This window comes from Pipra filicauda, unplaced genomic scaffold, assembly GCF_003945595.2.
Source record: "Pipra filicauda isolate LSUMZ 115617 unplaced genomic scaffold, ASM394559v2 scaffold944_size47835_pilon, whole genome shotgun sequence".
Lineage (NCBI taxonomy): Eukaryota > Metazoa > Chordata > Aves > Passeriformes > Pipridae > Pipra > Pipra filicauda.
Genome location: NW_024105136.1, coordinates 8,192 through 28,800, shown reverse-complemented (window position 1 = coordinate 28,800; position 20,609 = coordinate 8,192). Strand labels below are relative to the sequence as shown.

Genomic DNA, 20,609 nt, shown 5'->3' with positions numbered 1-20,609 from the left:
GGCATCACCGGGTGACCCCGGGTGACCCCCGGTGGCGGCGAGGCCCGGTGCCACCATCCCTGAGGTGCACCACCGCACCGGTCCCGGCTCTGGGCACCCCGGGGTGACCCCGGGTGACCCTAGGCAGCACCGGGGACCGGTGCCACCATCCCCCCGCCACTGCATCCCACCGCTACCGGCCCTGAGCATCCTCGGGGTGAGCGCAGGCAGCACCGGGGCCCGGTGCCACCATCCCCCCGCCACCGAATCCCACCGGGCCCGTGCCCGGGCATTCCGGGGGTGCCTCTAGACAGCACCTTCCCCGGACCCCCGCCTCCCCTTCCCCCCTCCCCACCCATCCCGTCCCCCTCCCCTCATTCTCATCCGCTCCCCCTCCCTCCCCTCCCCGTTACCATGACGACCATCCCCCTCCTCCCCTCGCCCCCCCCGTGGTTGCCATGGCGAACGCGCGCGGCGCGGGGTGGGCGTGTCCCGGAGGGGAGGGGCGTGTCGGCGATTGGCCGGGGGCGGCCCCACGTGACGCGGGCATGCAAATGAGGCGCGGCCTCGCGCCGCCGCCGCCGCCTGAGGGAGGAGGGACGGGCCGAGGGAAGGGAGGAGGAGGGACAGGAGGGAGCGGGCCCGGCCCGGCCCCGCCGGGACCCCCCGCCCGCCACGGCACCCCCCGACCCCGCAACGGGACCCTCCTCCGGGCCATGGCACCGCCGCCTCGCCCGGCCCGGCCCGCAGGTACCCGCGCTGTGCCGCCGCCGCCGCCGCCGGGCCCCGCCGGGCTTTGTCTGGGCCGGGGGGGGGCTCTGAGGGAGGGGAGGGGTGGGGGGCGAAAGGGGGGGACGCGCATGCGCACGCGCCGTGCCTCAGTTTACCCGCCTGGGCCGCGCCGCTCCGCGACCCCCAGAAAGACCCCACAGGGACCCCAGAGAGCCCCCAGAAAGACCCCTTAGAGATCCCATAGGGGCCCCAGAAAGACCCCTTAGAGACCCCATAGGGACCCCTTAGAGCCCCCAGAAAGACCCCATAGGGACCCCAGAGAGCCCCCACAAAGATCCCTTAGAGATCCCATAGGGACCCCAGAGAGCCCCCAAAAAGACCCCACAGAGCCGCCGTGCACCCCCAGCCCTGTCTGCCCTCCTCCCCAGCCTCCTGCACTCCCTCCTCTGCTTCTGCACACCCTTATTATTATTGTTATTATTGCCCACCCCCCACCATCTTGTTCCAGTGCCCCCGTATTATCTCAGACCCCCTGTACTGTGTCTGACCTCCCCCCCACTATTGTATCTCACCCCCCGTCTTCTATCCCACCATCATTAGTGTTTCCCCCCCAGTTCCCACCATCTTGCACCCCCTTCTCTGCTTCTGCACCCCCTTATTATTATTATTACCCACCCCCACCATCATATTCCAGTGCCTGCTGTTATCTCTGGCCCCTTCTCTCCTGTCTGACCCCCCATTTCCCACCTACACCCACCTATGTCTCCACCCCTTCCTCATCCTCCTGCACCCCCTCCTCTGCTTCTGCACCCCCTGATTATGATTATTATTATTATTGCCCACCCCTTGTATTCCAGTTCTTACTATTATATCAGACCCCCCTTATTTTATATCCCACCCTCCACTGGTGTTTTCCGCCCCCCACAATCATGTCCCACCCCTCACCAGCATCTTGCATCCCCCCTTTTATTTTACACCCCTTTATTATTATTTCCCACCCCCCACCATAACATTCCAGTGCCTGCTCTTATCTCTGGCCCTCCCATATTATCTCTGACCCCCCATATTATCCCTGCCCCCCTTTCCTCTCTCCCACCCCCACTAGTGTTTTCCAGCCCCTATCTTACCCCACCCCATCCTGCACCCCCTTTCTGATTTCACACCCCCTTATTATTCCCACTCCCCATTATTTTCCAATGCCTACTCTTTTATCTGACCCCCCCTTTATTATCCCTGACCCCTCTCTCTTGTATCCCACTCCCCACCAGTATCTTGCACCCCCCTTTTAATTTGCTCCCTGTCCTGTCTGACCCCCCTCTCTCCTCTCTGACCCCTCATTTCCCACCCACCCCCAGTCCATCCCACCCCCACCCATGTCTCCTCCCTCCCCATCCTCCTGCACCCCCTCCTCTGCTTCTGCACCCCCTGATTATTATTATTATTATTATTATTATTATTATTATTATTATTATTATTATTATTGCCCACCCCCCCATCATATTCCAGTGCCACCATATGATCTCTGACCCCCCACTATTGTACCTGACCCCACTCTCTTCTTTCCCATCCCCCACCAGTGTTTTCCTCCCCTCCCCACCATCTTGCACCCCCTCCTCTGGTTTCACACCCCCTTATCATTATTTCCCACCCCCCACCATCACATTCCAGTGCCTGCTCTTATCTCTGACCCCCCCATATTACCTCTGACCCCCCCATATTACCTCTGACCCCCCTTCTCTCCCACTCCCCCACCAGATCCCAGCCCTCACCTACATCTTGCACCCCCCTATTATTCCCCCTCTCTATCCCATATTCCTCCCCCATCCCATATTCCCCCCTCTATCCTGTGTGCACCCCCATTCCACACCCCCCCATGATTCCCCCACCCCCACATTGTTCTGCCCCCCCATTTTGGGCTCAGATCAGGAATTCCAGCTCTGTGGTTCCTCCCTGTTCCAGCTGGGGGACCCCCCCATGTCCCCCCCTCCTGCTGTGTCCCGCTGGTTCCTGAAGATTTTGGGATCTTCCCTGTTTGTTGTTTTGGATGGGTTTCATGGTTTTTTGGGGGAGTGGAGCAGGTTTCCTCTGTCACCCGTGGGTCAAAAGTGAGCTGCCCCCTCTGACACCCCAAATTCCCAGGGGGTTTGGTGTGGGTGAGGGTGGGGGGTTCCAACCACAGAGGGTGGGAGCTGCCAGGGGCTTCCTGGGCTGTGCCCATCCCGGGGGGATTGGCTCTGGATGGGCCTGGCATGGTCCCTCTGTGTTGGGCAGTGTGGTGACCCCGTGTCACCCCAGTGCCACCAGTGGGGACAAAAGGGGTCCGTGGCTGCCCAGCAGGGAAGGGGCTGCCCAAAATCTCTCCAGCTCGTGGTGGGCACGTGCCAGGACACAGAGGAGAGGGTGGGAAGTGTCACGGGCCACACCCAGGGCTGGGGACACCAATGGATGTCCCACCTGTGCTTTGGGAGTGGCACCCCCGGGGGACACGGCCCCATAGGCCACCGAGGCCGGGACGTCACCACTGCCACATCCTTGGGTGCCACGCTGGGGCTGGGGGTGGCTAGGGTAGCCTGGCCACCCCCTGTGGCCACCAAGGCCACCCCCCATGGTGTGCAGTGCCCCACCCCACTGTCCCTGGTCCTGCTGTGGTGACACGTGTGACAGTGGCACTGCAGGGGCTCGGCAGGGACGGCTGACGTGGTGGGAGCACAGTGGCCGTGTGTGGCTGTTGGTGACCACGGAGCCTTGTGCTGGCAGCAATGGGGGTGCTGCCCACAAACCCCCCTGCGCTCCCCCAGCACTGTCCCTTTGTCCCTGTCCTCCTCCTGTCCTTCTGTCCCACTGTCTATCCCCTTCCTGCCATCCATTCATCCCTCTTCTTCCTCCCTTTCTGCCCTTCCTCCCATCTTCCCTTCCCCTCTGTCTGTCCTTCCTTGTGTCCCTGCATCCTCCTTGGCCTTTCTTCCATCCCTCTCTCCCTCCTTTGTGTCTTTCCATCTGGCCATACTTCCTCCTGTCTGTCTGTCCTTCCCTCCATCCCTTGGTCCCTCCCTTCCTTCCCTCCTTCTGTCCAGCCCTCCCTTCTGTCCTTGGTTCCTTTCCTCATTCTGTCTGTCTTTCTGTCCGTGCATCCATTGTTCCTTCCTTCCATCCTTAGATCCATTGATCCATCCATCATTCCTTCCATCCTTCCTTCTGCCCTTCCCTTTCCTCCTTCCTTACTTCCATCAATCCTTCCTCCCCCCTCCCATCCCTTTCCCCTTTCTGTCCATCCATCCATCCATCTTCTGTCCATCCCTCTCCTCCCCTGGTCTGTCATTCTGTCTCTCCTTCCATCCTTCCCTTCATTGCTTTCCTACTTTCACCTGTCCTTCTGTCTGTCCTCTCCTACTTCCATCTCTCCCTTGGTCCCTTTCTTTCCATCTCTTCCCTGCTTCCTTCTGTCCGTCTGTTCTTTGACCCTTTCCTACTTCCCTCCTTCCCCCATTTCTCTCTCTCCTTCCCTCCTTCTTCATTTCCTTTTGTCTGTCCATCCCTTCATCCCACTCCTCCTCCAGACCGTCCTTCTGTCCATCTCTACCTCCTCAGCTCCATCTCTCTTCCCTCTGTCCTGTCCATCCCTCCTTCTGTCCATCCTCCCATTCCCTATCTTCCAGGGGGTTTTCCCAGGAGGATGAACCATGGGGGGCCTCCTGCTGTTCTTCCTCCATCCCACCCTCCTCCTCCTCCTCAGTCCTGGCCCCCTGGCCCTCGCCTGGCCACGGGCTTTTGCGGGGTGCCCCTCTCACCCCGGCAGCCCAGCCCCAGGGTGCTGCAGGGTGCCCCTCTCCCCCCTCTCCCCCCCAGCTCTAGCCTGACCCGCGCTCCCCCGCCCCGCTCCCGCCATGGAGAACGAGCAGCTCCCGGCGCCGGCCCCTGCCAGCAGCTCCGGGGGCAGCGCCCCGGCCGCCGCCAGCACCGCGGCCGCGCGCCCGCCCGGGCCCCAGATCTCCGTGTACAGCGGCATCCCCGACCGCCAGACCGTGCAGGTACGGCCGGGGGGGGCCCGCGGGGGGCCGGGAGGGTTCCGGGTGGGTCGTGGCGCTGCCCAGGGCCACGTTTGCCCCCCGCCACAGGTGATCCAGCAGGCGCTGCACCGGCAGCCCAACACGGCGGCGCAGTACCTGCAGCAGATGTACGCGGCGCAGCAGCAGCACCTCATGCTGCAGACGGCTGCCCTGCAGCAGCAGCACCTCACCAGCGCCCAGCTCCAGAGCCTGGCCGCCGTCCAGCAGGTAGGGCCGCCCCGGGGCACCCCTGGGTGCTCAGGGTTGGCACACTCCCTCACCGTTCCGCTTCTCCCCAAGGCGAGCTTGGCGGCGAACCGGCAGAGCGGCTCCTCGGCGGGCAACGGCGCCCAGCCCGCCCCGGCGCAGCAGCCCACGGTCAGTCCCCCGGCCCCTGGGCACCTGGCACGGCGGCACCCACCTGTGCCAGCACCCTGACCTTGTCCTGACGCCCCATTCCAGATCAACCTGGCGACGTCGCCGGCGGCGGCACAGCTGCTGAACCGGGCGCAGAGCGTGGGCCCCGGCGCCTCGGGCATCGCGCAGCAGGCGGTGCTGCTGGGCAACGCCGCCTCGCCCGCCCTCACCGCCAGCCAGGCACAGATGTACCTGCGGGCACAGATGGTAAGGGGCACCCTGCGGCACCGGGGGGTGGATGGGACGTGGAGGGCATCGTGGTGAGGGGCAGCCAGACCCACGGGGGCCTGGCATCCTGCTGTCGCATGGTCAAGACCCATGGGGGGCCCACCGGCCCACTGTGGGGTGCCCAGAACCCATAGGGTCCCCATGGTCCTTCAGCAGGGTGGCTGGGACCTCTAGGGTGCCTGTCATCCTGCTATAGGTGCCCAGGAGTTGTGGGGTGCCCATCATCCTGTTGTGCAGTGCCCAGGACTCATGCGAGGCCCATCATCTCACAGTGGGATGGCTGGGACCCATCAGGTGCCCATCATCCCATTGTAGAGTGTCCAGACCCATTAGGTGCCCATTGCCTCATTGTGGGGTGCCCAGGACCCATAGGGTCCCCATCATCCTGCTGTGGCTGCCCAGGATTTGTGGGGTGCCCATCATCCTGCTGTGGCTGCCCAGGACCCATGGAGTGCCTGTTGTCCCACTGTGGGGTGCCCAGGACCCATAGGGTGCCCACGGTCCTGCAGCAAGGTGGCCAGGACCCATAGGGTGCCCATCATGTCACTGTAGGGTATCTGTCATCCCACTGTGGGGTGCCCAGGACCTGTGGAGTGCCCATCATCCTACTGTGGGGTGGCTGGGACCCACCAGGTGCTCATCATTCTGCTGTGGGGTGCTCAGGACTCATGGGGTGCCCACTGTCTCACTGTGGGGTGGCCGGGACTCGTAGGGTGCCCGTGGTCCTGCTGTGGGGTGCCTGGGACCCTATAATGGGTCCTGACCCTGTAGGGTGCTCATTGCTATGCATGGGTGCTCAGATCCCAGAGGGTGCCCGTCACCCCAGTGAAGGTTGCTGAACCCCACAGAGTGCCCAGACCCCAGAGGATGGGTCTCAGCTTGTGGGGAGCCCATAGGGTGCCCATCAGAGCAGTGCGGGGTGCTCAGAGCCCACGGGGTGCTCCCCACCCCTGCTGTGGGGTCTGTAGACTTCGTGGGGTGCCTTCACCCTGCTGAGTGGACCCGACCCCCATATAGGGTCCCCCCCACCCCACTGGGGGTGCGCAGATCCCACAGGGCACCCACAGCCCCATCGGGGGGTGCCTAAGTGGGTGCTCTTTGCTTTTGTAGGGGGTGTCTGGACCCTATAGGGTGCTCCCCATTCCTCTGGGGGTGCCCAGACCCTCTAGGGGTCCCCCTACACAATTAGTGGGACACACATGTGCCACCCCATAGGGACACACAGGAGGGTCACACATGGGGTGCCACCCTGTAGGGACACAAGGGGGGTCACACAAGGGGTGCCACCCCATAAGAACACAGAGGAGTGTCACACAAGGGGTTCTATCCTGTAGGGACACGTAGGGAGGTCACACATGGGTTGCCACCCTGTAGGGACATGGAGAGGGGTCACACGGGGGGTGCCACCCCACGGGGACACAAGGGGGGGTCACACAAGGGGTGCCACCCCACGGGGACACAAGGGGGGGTCACACAAGGGGTGCCACCCCACAGGGACACAAGGGGGGTCACACAAGGGGTGCCACCCTGTAGGGATGTTGGGGGGGTCACACAAGGGGTGCCACCCTGTAGGGACACAAGGGAGGTCACACAAGGGGTGCCACCCTGTAGGGACACAAGAGGGATCACACAGGGGGTCCGGCCCGAGAGCCCCGCGCCGGCCCCTCCTGCGGCCCCAGCGCCCGCCCCGCCCCCCGCCACCCCCCAGGTGAGCCCCCCGACCCCCCCGGCCCTGCCCCAGCCCCGGCCCTGCCCCGCGCCCTGACCCGCTGCCGTTGCAGGTGCACAGCCTGGCCCTGCGCCCCGCCGGCCCCCACCTCCCCGCCCTGGCCATGAAGCCCCCCGGGGGTGCCCCCCCCCGGGCCGGCCCCCCCCGGGGCCCCCCGCCCGACCCCCCTGCTGAGCACCTCAAAAAGGCCGAGGGGCCCGAGGCCCGCGCCCACCCCCTGGCCCGCGCTGCCCCCGCCACCGCCCACCCGCTCGTCACCACAGGTAAGGGGTGTGCCAGGGGAGGGGGCACCCCTGAGGGCTGGGGGGGCACGAGGGGGTCGCTCTGAAATTAATGATGGTTCTCTTGCCTGTTTGTGGGGGCAGCACCCCCGGGTACCCATTTGGGGACACATCATCCGTGCTTTGGGTGCTCGGACACCAGGGCAGGGTGAACCCAGGGATTGTCGCCCTGCCTGGATCTGGGACCTTGTGGGTCCTTCCCACCTCGGCAGGGGCCCTGCCTGGGGGGGTCTCAGCACCCATAGGGTGCCAGAGTCCTGTGGGGTAAGCCCCTGCAATGGGGTGGGTCTCAGCACCCATAGGATCATGGGGTTCCATGGGGTGAGTCCCTGCAGTGAGGTCCAGGGGGGCTGGGTCTCAGCACTCCTGGGGTCCTGGGGTCCTGTGGTGTGAGCCCCTGCAGTGGGGTGTGGGGGTGGGTCACAGCACCCATAGGATCATGGGGTCCTGTGGGGTGTGGGGGATCTGGGTCTCAGCAGCCATAGGATCCTGGGGTTCCATGGGGTGAATCCTTGCAGTGGGGTCCAGGGGGGCTGAGTCTCAGCACCCATAGGATCCTGGGGTCCTGTGGGGTGGGAGAATGTGGGATTCAGCACCCATAGGATCATGGGGTCCTGTGGGGTGCAAGGTCTCAGCACCTATAGGATCTCGGGGTTCCATGGAGTGAACCCATGCAGTGGGGTCCAGGGGCTGGGTCTCAGCACCCATAGGATCCTGGGGTCCTGTGGGATGTGGGGGGCTGGGTCTCAGCACCCATAGGATCCTGGGGTCCGTGGGGTGAGTCCCTGCAGTGGGGTCCAGGGGACTGGGTCTCAGCACCTATAGGATCCTGGGGTCCTGTGGGGTGCAGGGGCTGGGTCTCAGCACCCATGGGATCTGGAGTCCTGTGGGGTGCAGGGGCTGGGTCTCAGCACCCACAGGATCCCAGGGTGAGCCCCTGCAGAGGGGTGCGGGGGGCTGGGGCAGTGAGGGTGTGGGCCATGGGGTGCTGGAGCCGGGGGGTGCTGTACTGGCGGGGCTCCCAAAATGTGGGCCCCCCACCCCAGGACAGCCAGAGCCCCCCATCCTGCAGCAGCGGGGTGTCCGTGGGCACCAGAGCGAGCAGCACCTTGGGGGGAGGATCCGGGGGGGGGTCCCTTGGGGCTGAGGTGGCAGTGACAAAGGGGGGGTCCCTGTCCCCCCTGCTGTCCCCGCAGCCTACGCCCCGCTGCAGCCCCCCCAGTTCCTGCAGCAGCCCCCGAAGCCGGTGCAGCCCCAGCAGCAGCAGCAGCAGTTCGTGATCCAGCAGCAGCAGCAGCCGCTGGGCCCCCGCGGGCAGCCCCCCCCGGCCCCCCCCGGTGCCCCCCAGCTGCAGCCCCTGCCCCCTGCCAGCCCCGGCCCCGCCCCCCAGCCCAAGGCGGGGGTCCTGCAGGGAGCGGGGGGCGAGGGGGGCCCCCCCAACGGGCACCCCGGCAGCTGCCACGCCGCCCCCCCCCGCAAGTTCCAGCACGCCTCGGCCGTCATCCTGCAGCTGCAGCCCGCCGGGCCCACGGTGAGGGACCCCCAGAGCCACCCTGCACCAAACCCCCTGGGGAGACACCCCAGAACAACCCCGAAACCAAACCCCCAGGGCAGGGACCCCCAGGGCAGGGACCCCCAGAGCCACCCTGCACCAAACCCCCAGGGGAGGGGGCCCCAAACCAAAACCACTCAAACCCCCATGGTGAGGGGCCCTCAAACCAAACCCCCCACCCCAAACCAAACCCCCATGGGGAGGAGCCCCCCAAACCAAACTCCCATGGGGAGGAGCCCCCCAAACCAAACTCCCATGGTGAGGGATCCCCAAACCTCCCAAACCCCTGTGGTGAGGGACCCCCAAGTCTCCCACCAAACCTCCCCTCAACTTCCTGCACTGAGAGGTCCCCAAACCCTCCCCCCCAGATCCCCACAGTGAGGGGCCCCCAAACCCCCTCCCCCAAACCCCTGCAGTGAGGGGCCCCCCCAAACTCCCTGGGAGGGGAGGAGGGCTGGGGGCACTGGGGCGGGAATGGGGGGGGTTGGGGGGCAGGTATGTGCACACATGTGTGGGTGTGCAGGGGTGTGACTGTGTGTGTGTGTGTGTGTGTGTGTGCACGTGTGTACCTGACCTGGGCACAGGGGGGTGTTGGGCTCCAGCCCTGTACATATGTGATCCACACATGTGTGTGCAGGTGTGCACGTGTGTACCTGAGCTGTGCAGGTGTGCACCTGCTCCACACACATGTATGTGCACAGGTTGACCTCATTCACCACCTGATCTGTGCACAGGTGTGTGGATGGGCCCCAGTCCTGCACACGTGTGATCCACACGTGTGTGCAGGTGTGCACGTGTGTACCTGAGCTGGGCACAGGGGGGTGGGGTGGGCCCCAACCCTGCACATGTATGATCCACACGTGTGTACAGGTGTGCACGTGTGTACCTGAGCTGTGCATGTGTGTACCTGCTCCATGCACACGTGTGTGCACAGCTTGGCCTCATTCATCACATGTGTGTGCATGTGAACTGTGCACGTGTGCATGTGCTTGATCCTCATGTCTGACGTGTGTGTGCACCCCCCTGCCACCTCATACGCATGTGTGTGCACACATGTGTGTACCCATGTGCCAGATCCGTGTGTGTGTGCCTGGTCCATGCACACATGCGTGCAGACAGGTTTGCCTGACGTGTGTTCGTGTGTCTGCTCCATGAGTGTGCACACCTGTGTCACACCCACACGAGTGCACTGTCTGTATGCACATGCGTGTGCCAGACTCTGTGTGTGTGTTGTGGACATGTGTGCCTGATGACACACGTGTGTGCATGTGCTTGGCCAACCCAGGCACACGTGTGCACCCTCCAGCCATGCATGTGCATGCCCCCGTGCCACCCACACCCCACCCTGCTCATACCTGTGCACACCTGCATGCCCCCGTGCCACCCACACCCCACCCTGCTCATACCTGTGCACACCTGATCCACACACCCCCTGCTCTACACACACACCCCTGATCACCACCCTCTGATACACACCACCCTGATCCACACACCCCCCCCTGCACTCTCCATCATCACCCTCCCCCTGATCCACACACCCTGTATCCATCCACACACTACCCCTTGACCACCCACCCTCTGCTCTCACCCCCCTCTTATCCCACACACCCCCCCCGTATCAATCACACACCTCCACTGATCCACACATCCCCTGACACCCAACCACCATCCCCCTGATCCTACACGCCCCCTGATCCCCACACACCCCTGATCTCCACACACCCCCCTGATCCAGGACTTACAACCCCACCGCTCCGACAACACACCCCGGATCCACACAAACCCTCCTCTGTGATTCAACCACACCCCCCCTATCCACACACCCCCCGATCACCACACCCCTGCTCAACACACCCCTGATCCAACCCCCCCCTGATCTACACACCCACCCCTGATCCACACCCCCCTGATCCACACACCCCTGATCCACACACACCCCCCCGATCCACACACACCCCCCTGATCCACACACACCCCCGATCCACACACCCCTGATCCACACACCCCTGATCCACACACCCCTGATCCACACACACCCCCCTGATCCACACACACCCCCGATCCACACACCCCTGATCCACACACCCCTGATCCACACACACCCCCCTGATCCACACACACCCCCTGCTGCCACACACCCCTGATCACACACCCACCCCTGATCCACACACCCCCCTGATCCACACACACCCCCCTGATCCACACACCCCTGATCCACACACACCCCTGATCCACACACCCCCCGATCCACACCCCCCCATCATCCACACACACACACCCCAATCCACACACCGCTGTGCACCCCCGACCCTGCACACACACTTGTGCACACCTGACCCTGTGCCCACCCCTGTGCACACCTGACCCTGTGCCCACCCCTGTGCACACCTGTCCCCCCGCCCACCCCTGACCGTGCCCGCCGTGTCCCCGCCGCCGCAGACCCCTCTCGGCGTCCCCGAGGGCGCCCGCCGGGACCCTCTGCCCGCGCCGAGGAGCGCCGAGAGCCCGCCCGCCGCGCCGCCGCCCCCCGCCCTGTCCCCGCCCGCCGCGCCCGCGGGCCCCGCCACCCCCGACGGCGAGCGGCCCCCTGCCCACGGTAAGCCCCCACGCCCGCGGGTCCCTGAGCCCCCCGCGTGTCCGCGGGGTCACCCGCGGGTGACACTTGGGTGGGGGCGGGTTCAACGCAGCGGCCGCCAGGGGGCGCCCAGCGTCACACGCGGAGGTGGCTCGAGAGGAGGGGGCGTGGTCACTGCGGTGCCACGCCCCTTTCTATACAATATACCGGGGGGCGTGGCCCCTCCGACAGCGCGGGCTGCGGGGAGCGGGCGCGGTCATAGGTCGGGGCTCCGCCCCCCGGGAGTAGTGGCCGCGCCCCTCCGGGAGTACGGGCTGCTGGAAGGGGGCGTGGTCATAAAGCTAGGCCCCGCCCTATGTAGGCTATGGCCACGCCCTTCAGCGCGAGACTCCGCCCCCCCGCGGGGGGGCGGGAGAGTGGGCGAGCTGTGGAGGAGGGGGCGAGGCCACCCCCGAGGCTCCGCCCCCGGGGCACGCGCGGCGGCGTTGTCCAATGTGCGCTGGGTGAGGGGGCGTGTCCCGCTTTGGCCCCGCCCCCTGTGCCACCGCCTTTGTCCCCGCTCGGCCCCGGCCCCGCTCCCGGAGCCGCTCCCGGGGCCGCTCCCGCCGCAACCCCCGGCCCGGGCCCCCCCGCCATGGCCCCCCCGAGCCGCTGAGCGCACGGTGAGTGAGGGCCGAGCGGGGCGGGCCCGGCCCGGGGCGGTGGCCAAGGCTCTGACCTCACTTCCGCATCCGCCCCCGGCCCGGCCCGGCCCCGCGGCCCCGGCGAGGGAGGGGCGGCGGAGCGGGAGCCGCCGCCGGACAAAGGTGATGGGGCCGCCGGGGCCGAGCGGGGCCCGCCGGGCCGGGGCGGCCGCGAGGGGACACGGGGAGGGTCGGCCGGGCCGGGCCGGGCCGGGGCCTGGCGGGGGGTGCTGGGATCGTACCGGGGAACGTCGGGCCTTGCCGCGGCGTTATTGGGGTTATCGGGATGGACCGGGGCCTTGCCGGGGCAGTTCGGGGCTTTGCGGGGGGAGATCGCGGCTTCCCGGGGTTTGCTCGAGCCTCGCTGGAGCCCCGCTGGGGCCTTCCTGGGGTAGATCGGGGTGTTACTGGGGGAGATTGGAGTTTTACTGGGGGGGATCGGGGATTTACTGGGGGAGATTGGGGTGTTACTGGAGGAGATCGAGTCTGGCTGGGGCCTCACCGGGGCAGACCCGGTGCCTCCCTGAGCCTTTCCCGGCCCTTCCTGGGGTGTCCGCGCTATTCCGGGGTTCCCTTTCCCCCTCTCCCCCCTGCCGGGGTCCCTGGGAGCGGCGCAGCTGCCGCCCGTGCCAGCTGTATGGAAATCACGGCCCCGCGTCACCGTCACCTGACCCCGCTCCTTGTGTCTCTGTCCCCCCCGGGGGTCCCCAGAGCCCCCCGAGCGCCTCCATGCGCAGCCCCGCATTCCCGGGATGACCTCGGGCTCCGGCAGCGCTGCCGCCACTGTCGCCGGCGCCGCCCCCCACAATGGTGAGAACAAACCGCCCCAGGCCATCGTGAAACCCCAGATTCTCACCCACGTCATCGAGGGCTTCGTCATCCAGGAGGGCGCCGAGCCCTTCCCGGTAACGTATCCCGGGGGTTGCGGGGGTGGGAAGGGAGATCCCGGGGGGGGAGGGGGGGCCGGGAATGGCTTGAACCCCCAAATCCTCCCCTGTGTTACCGAGGGGTTTGTCATCCAGGAAGGTGCTGAACCATTCCCATTGAGGCATCCCCCTGTCCCCCTTCTGTTCTGGGGTTTGGGGTGCTGGGAAGGGGCTCCTGGATTTAGGGGGTTGGGAATGGAGCACCCAAATCATCTTGAACCCCCAAATCCTCACCCGTGTCATCAAGGCCTTCGTCATCCAGGAGGGCACCGAGCCCTTCCCGGTAACGTATCCCGGGGGTTGCAGGGGTGGGAAAGGGGATCCTGGGGTGGGGGAGTCAGGAATGGGGCACCCGGAGCAGCTTGAACCCCCAAGTCCTGCTATGTGTTATCGAGGGGTTCCTCATCCAGGAGAGGGCTGAGCTGTTCCCAGTTGTGTATCCCGCTGTCCCTACTTGGATTCTGGGGCTCGGGGTGTTGGGGAGGAGCTCCTGGACTGGGGAGTTGGGATTGGGGCGCCCAAAGCATCTTGAACCCCCAAATCCTCCCCTGTGTTATTGGGGGATTTGTCATCCAGGAAAAGGCTGAGCTGTTCCCAGGAATGTGTGCCCCTTTCCAGATCTGTGTACCAGGGATTGTGGGGCTGGAAATGAGCTCCTGGACTGGGGGAGTTGGGAATGGGGCACCCAAACCATCTTGACCCCCCAGATCGTCACCCACATCATTGAGGGCTTCATCACTTAGGAAAAGGCTGAGCTGTTCCCAGGAATGTGTCCCACAGTCCATACTCTTATGCCTTGATTTGGGGGGGTTTGGGAAGGGGCTCCTGGCTTGGGTGGTTGGGAACGGGGCACCCAAAAGGGCTTCTGGATCTGGGGGTCTGGAGGGGTAACCCCAAATCCTCCCCCGTGTTATTGAGGGGTTCATCACCCAGGAAGGAGCTGAGGCATTTGAGGTAACGTATCCCTGTATCCATACCCTTATTCCTGCATTTGGGGGTGTTGGGAATGAGGCATAAAGGAAGGGGCAGAAGCATTCCAGGTAATGTATCCCATTTCCATGTCCTTCCTCCTGGATTTGAGGGGTTGGCTGCCCCATTCCCAGACAATTGGGAACCTCCAAATCCTCGCCCACGTTATTGAGGTCTTCATTGTCCAGGAAAGGGATGAGCTGTTCCCAGTAGCGTATCCCCCTTTACCTGTCCTTGTCCCTGGATTTGGGGAATTGGGAAGCGGGCTCCTGGATTTGGGGGGTTGGGAATAGGGCATCCAGACAGTTGTGAGCCCCCAAATCCTCGCCCACCTTATTGAGCCATCCCTGGTACTGCATCCCCTGCTCTCATCCCTTTTCCTCGTTCTTGGATTCAGGGAATTGGAAGGTTTCTCCTGTGTCTGTGGCTGCAGGAGGGGGAGTCTCCCAACTTCAGGGAGTTGGGAATGGGGCACCCAGACAGTTGTGACCCCCAAATCCTCACCCACCTTATCGAGCTCTTTGTCACCCAGGAAGGGGCTGAGCCGTTCCCGGTACTGCATCCCTTGTCATTCCTGGTTTCCTACATTAGGGAGGTCAGGCAGGTTCTTCCCAGCTCTGCGGGTGCTGGGGGGGGGTGGAAATGAAAATGAAAACCCACACCCCCATTATCATCCCCCGGGAGGGGGCTGAGCCCCCCCCAGTCCCACAACCCTCATCCTCCTCCCTGCATTTGGGAAGTGGGGCGGTTCCTCCCGGCTCCGTGGCCGCAGGGGGGGCTGTCCCCGGGGCGGGGGTGCAGGGGCAGCCCCCCCAAGGTGCCATGCCGTGGCAGGTGGGGCGCTCGTCGCTGCTGGTGGGGGCCCTGCACAAACAGTATGCGCAGGAGCTGCTCCCGGACAAGCTCCCGCCGCAGGACAACACCACCACCACCGACTCGGACATGGAGGAGCCCTACCTGCAAGGTAGCGCCCAAATCCCCCCCGAACGCCCCCAGAACCCCCTCCCCGGGGAGCAGGGGGGCTGAGCTGGCTGGTTTCTCTCTCTGGGTGTCCCCCCACGCCCCCCAGAGTCCAAAGAGGAGGGGAACCCCCCGAAGCTGAAGTGTGAGCTCTGCGGCCGCGTCGACTTCGCCTACAAGTTCAAGCGCTCCAAGCGCTTCTGCTCCATGGCCTGTGCCAAGAGGTAACCCCGAGCCAGACACCCCCCTGGGGGAACCCCAAAACACGCCTGGGGGCTGGGGGAACCCCAGAGCCCAGCTGGGGGGTGGAGGGACTCCCTAAAATCCAATTGAAGGAGTGGGGAAACCCTAAAATCCATTGGGGGGGACGTAACCCAAAAACCCCCCTGGTGGAGTGGGGGTAACCCCAAAACACATCTGGGGGCGTAACCCTAAAATCCATCTGGAGGGGTGGGGGAACCCTAAAATCCATCGAGGGGGGTGGGGGGGACCCTAAAATCCATCTGGCCCCTTTCTTCCCAGCAGGAGGGGGGTAACCCCAAAATCCATCTGGGGGGTGGGGGTAACCCTAAAATCCATCCGGGGGGACGTAACCCAAAAACCCCCCTGGTGGAGTGGGAGTAACCCCAAAAACACATCTGGGGGCATAACCCTAAAATCCACCTGGAGGGGTGAGGTAACCCTAAAGTCTGCCCAACAGCCCCCTGGGGAGGGGGGGGTAACCCCAAAACCCGTCCTGGGGGGTAACCCTAAAATCCATCTGGAGGGGTGGGGGGAACCCTAAAATCCATCTGGAGGGGTGGGGGAACCGTAACGTCCACCTGGGGGGTGGGGGGACCCTAAAATCCATCTGGCCCCTTTCTTCCCAGCAGGAGGGGGGTAACCCCAAAATCCACCTGGGGGGTGGGGGTAACCCTAAAATCTACCTGGGGGTGTGGAGGTAACCCCAAAACACTCCTGAGGGGTGGGGGGAACCCCTACCATCTATTAGGGGGGTGGGAGGAACCCCAAAACCCACCAATATCCCCTTGGTAGGGTGGGGGGGACCCTAAAATCCACCTGGAGGGGTGGGGATAACCCCAAAACACACCTGGGGGGTGTAACCCCAAAACATACCTAGTGGAGTGGGGGGAACCCTAAAATCCATCTGTGGGGGCTGGGGTAACCCCAAAACCCACCAACATCCCCATGGTAGGGTGGAGGTAACCCTAAAATCCACCTGGCCCCCCTTCCCAGCAGGATGGGAGTAACCCCAAAATCCATTTGGGGGTGGGGGTAACCCCAAAACCCACCCAGCCCCCCCCCCTCCCAGCAGGGTAGAGGTAACCCCAAAATCCACCTGCTCCTCCCACACCCTCAGTGGAGCAGAGGGAACCCCAAAAATCCATCCAGTGGGATAGAGGGAAACCCAGAACCCACCTGACCTCCCCCCCATCGAGGTAGAGAGAACACCAAAACCCACCTGATGGGGTTGCCATAATCCCCAAAGTCACTCAGCGGGGTAGAGATAACCCCAAAATCCATTTGGCAGGGTGGGGGTAACCCCAAAATCCACCCACCCTTCCTACACTCTTACTGGAGTAGAGGGAACCCCAAAAATACATCCAGCAGGATAGAGGGAACCCCAAAAACCCACCTGGCAGGATGGGGGTAACCCCAAAACCCACCTGGCAGGGTAGAGGTAACCCTAAAACCCACCTGGCAGGGTGGGGGTAACCCCAAAATCCCCAGGGCCCCTTCTCAGTGGGGTAGAGATACCTCCAAAATCCCCCCGTATCCCCCTCAGTGGGGTAGAGAGAACCCCAAAACCCATCTGGCAGGGTGGAGGTAACCCTGAACCCCCCCCAGTGGAGTGGGGGTGACCCCCCAAACCCCCCTTCCCGCGGGGTGACCCCCCCGAGCCGCCCCCCCCCGCAGGTACAACGTGGGCTGCACCAAGAGGGTGGGTTTGTTCCACCCCGACCGCACCAAACTGCAGAAACCGGGGGGGCCCCCCCACGGGCGGCGCCGCAGCTGCAAAGGGACCCTCCCCCCCCTGGGCAAGGACAGCAAGAAACAGGTGAGGGGGCACGGGGGGCACCGAGGCAGGGGGGGTCACTGAATTCTGAGGACATGGGCTGAGTGCTGGGCTGGGGGTTGCCCCTGAATTCCGGGGCTGAGGTGGCACCGAGGTTGGGGTTTGTACCCAGCTGGGGGGCACGGGGTGGGCACCCGGGGCAGGTTTGTCCCCACATTGCAGACAAGGGTGGGTGCTGAGCCCGGGGTTTGTCCCTGGATTTTGGGGACGTGGGGTGGGCACCAAGGCCACGGTTTGTCCCTGGTCTGGGGTTTGCCCCCACATTTGGGACAAGGGTGGGATCTGAGGCCAGGGTTTGTCCCCAGCTTGGGAAGCACAAGGTGGGTGTTGGGGTGGGTTTGTCCCTGAATTCTGGGGACACAGGGTGGGCACCGAGGCTGGGGTTTGTCCCTGGATTTTGGGGACATGCTGTGGGCGCTGAGGCTGCAACTGGGGGGCACAGAGTGGGAGCTAAGGCTGGGATTTGTCCCTGAATTTTGGGGACACCGAGTGGGCACCAAGCCTGGGGTTGTCCCCAGTTGAGGGGGACACGGGGTGGGCCCTGAGGTCAGGGTTTGTCCCCAGATTGTGGATAAGGGTGGGTGCTGAGGCCGGGGTTTGTCCCTGAATTCCAGGGGACACTGAGGCCAGGCTTTGTCCCCATTTTTGGGGCACTGGGCCTGCAGTTTGTCCCTGAATTTCAGGGGACTCTGGGGCTGCAGTTTGTCCCCAAACTGGGGACCAGGAGCGGGATGTGAGGCCAGGGTTTGTCCCTGAATTTTGGGATCACAGGGTGGACACCAAGGCTGGCATTGTCCCCAGCTGGGGGGACATAGGGTGGGTGCTGGGTCCAGGGCTTGTCCCCATTTTTGGGGCACTGGAACCAGGGTTTGTCCCCATTTTTGGGGCACTGGGGTCGGGGTTTGTCCCCGTTTTTTGGGCGCTGGTGCCGGCGCTGCCCCCGCAGCCCCCGCGCCGGGTCCCAGCGACATCGCCGTCGTTGTCGCCGCAGCTCAACCACAGCCAGGAGGATTCGAGCCGCTGCTCCGACAACTCGAGCTACGAGGAGCCGCTGTCGCCGATCTCCGCCAGCTCCTCCACGTCCCGGCGCCGGCAGGGGGAGCGGGACCTGGAGCTGCGGGACATGGAGCTGCCCGACGTGCACGGCCGGGACCTGCCCGGGCTCGGCCACCGCTTCCTGCCCAGCGAGCCCAGCAAGTGGAACGTGGAGGACGTGTACGAGTTCATCCGCTCCCTGCCCGGTGAGGAACGGGGGGGAACAGCCCGGGAATGGGATGGGATGGGATGGGATGGGGTGGGATGGGATGGGATGGGATGGGGTGGGGTGGGGTGGGGTGGGGTGGGGTCTGCTCAGGGAGAACGTCAGGAGTGGAGATTGGGGGAACTGCTCAGAGAGATCACCAGGAATAATGTGGGTTGGGGGGGAATTGCTCATGGAGAACCCCATAAGTGTTTGGGGGGGGATTAACTCATGGAGAACCCCATAAGTGTATTTTTGGGGGGGAATTACTCATGGATAACTCCATAAAAAATGTATTGGGGGGGATTTACACATGGATAACCCCCTAAATATGTTTTGGGGGGGATGTACACACAGATAACCCCATCCATATTTTGGGGGGGATTTACTCCTCGATAACCCCATATCTGTATTTTTGGGGGGATTTACTCCCTGATAACCCCATATCTGTATTTTGGGGGGACTTACTCCCTGATAGCCCCATATCTGTATTTTTGGGGGGATTTACTGCCTGGTAACCCCACAAATATATTTTTGGAGGGGATTTACACACTGCTAGCCCCATACATACATTTTGGGGGGGATTTACTCAAGAGATAACCCTCTAAACATGTTCCTGAGGGGCAATCACACACTGCCAGCCCCACCCATCCATTTTTTTGGGAGAATCCCTGCCTGCTCCCCCCTCCATCCCTCCCGGGGGGTGCTGAGCTCCCGGCTGACATCCCCTGCCGGCATTCCCGGGCTCTGCAGGCTGCCAGGAGATCGCGGAGGAGTTCCGGGCGCAGGAGATCGACGGGCAGGCGCTGCTGCTGCTCAAGGAGGACCATCTGATGAGCACCATGAACATCAAGCTGGGCCCTGCCCTCAAGATCTACGCCCGCATCAACATGCTCAAGGACTCCTGAGCCGGGGGGGGAACCCCCAAAACACCCCCTCACCCCCCCACGGGACTCCCAAAACACCCCCCCAGCCCCGGGGAGGGGGTGGGGAGGGGGAGACCCTTGTGAGCACAACCCGAGCCCGGGGAGCCCCCGGGTGTGTAAATAGCCCGTAGGTCTTAGAGCCCCCCCCTCACAGTCTGGGGGTCACCCCCTCTTCTCCGGCAGGGAGTGGGGGGGTCCCCATGTCCCCCCTGTGCCCCCCACACCCCCCCCCCAGTCGGCAGGGCCAAGCAGGATGGTTGCCTTAATGTGAGCCCCCCTCCCCCAGCTGGGATTGGGGGTCCCTGGAGGGGGGGTTGGACCCTCCCCCCAAAAGGGGCTTGAGGAGGGGTGGGGTTCACCCCCCCCCCCACGCTGGGCCGGTTTGGGGGCACCTCAGTCCAGGATGGTGGGAAGGGGGGGCCCCCCGGGCAGGTCAGGACCCCCCCACGGCCCCTCCACCCCACGGCCCCCGCGGCCTTTTTAAGAAAAGAAAAGGAAAAAAGAAAAAAAAAAAAAAAAAAAAAAACAAACCGGCCCCTCCCCCCCTCCCGGGCTGGATTTTGGGTTGTTTTTAATAAACACGGAAAAAAACAGAGAAAAATGGATCCCCCCCCTCCCCTTTCCTTCCTCTTCCCCTGGATTCCCTGTGAGGTGGCACCGCAGAGATGGCCCCAAGTGTCACCTCAGGGATGTCCCCAAATGTCACAGTGGGGGGGGCACAGGGCTGGTGCCACATCCCCTGTGCCCCCCAGATGTGGGGGGTGGGGTCCCCCCTCACAGAGCCTGTGGTGACACTGGTGACCCGAAGTCCCAGCACCTGGGGGGGCACAGGGGACCCCAAAGGAGGGGAGGAGGACAGGAGGGGACACCCCTGGAGTGGGATGGCCTGGGGGGGGGACACATCCCTGGAACTGAAGCCCAGGGTGGGGTGTCCCAGGGGTCACCTGGATGTGGCACCTGTGCTCAGGTGTCCCCAGGGGTGAGGGACCCACCATGGTGACATTTCCCCGGGGCTGGTGGCCATGGGGGTGACCCAGAGCTGTGTCCCTGGAGGTGGCACCCACTGTGAGGTGGCACCCACTGTGACATGTCCCTGACACTGGTGGCCATGGCCAGGAGGTGTCCCCAGAGCTCGTGGCCATGGGGAAGTGTCCCCACAGTGGTGGCCACACTGGGCTGTCCCCAGACCTGGTGTCCCCAGAAGTGGGTCACTGGGGTCACTCACACTCCCTCTCCCCAGGACCAGGACCCGCCACCTTCCCTCTGAGGCACTGGTGCCCCCCTGGTGT

The 20,609-nt window shown here is 64.2% G+C and overlaps 1 protein-coding gene across 1 annotated transcript; it reads left to right on the top strand.

Moving 5' to 3' along the window:
• The first annotated feature begins 602 nt into the window (after positions 1-602).
• Positions 603-20,190, top strand: PHC2 (polyhomeotic homolog 2). Its single transcript, XM_039391354.1, has 14 exons — positions 603-729; positions 4,558-4,739; positions 4,827-4,985; positions 5,058-5,135; positions 5,220-5,434; positions 7,144-7,394; positions 8,561-8,943; positions 11,404-11,560; positions 12,934-13,127; positions 14,952-15,081; positions 15,187-15,301; positions 16,995-17,136; positions 18,146-18,395; positions 19,148-20,190. The coding sequence occupies exons 2-14, from the start codon at positions 4,596-4,598 to the stop codon at positions 19,300-19,302; spliced, it is 2,373 nt and encodes a 790-aa protein (XP_039247288.1). The 5' UTR covers positions 603-729; positions 4,558-4,595; the 3' UTR covers positions 19,303-20,190.
• The last annotated feature ends 419 nt before the right edge of the window (positions 20,191-20,609 follow it).

Bases quoted from the DNA above. Each gene is read 5' to 3' on its own strand.
- PHC2 (XM_039391354.1), top strand. From the start codon at position 4,596: ATGGAGAACGAGCAGCTCCCGGCGCCGGCCCCTGCCAGCAGCTCCGGG. The intron at 5,435-7,143 runs GTGAGGGGCAGC...GCCCTGCCCCAG, and splicing joins GGGACGTGGAGGGCATCGTG to CCCCGGCCCTGCCCCGCGCC. The intron at 18,396-19,147 runs GTGAGGAACGGG...CGGGCTCTGCAG, and splicing joins GTTCATCCGCTCCCTGCCCG to GCTGCCAGGAGATCGCGGAG.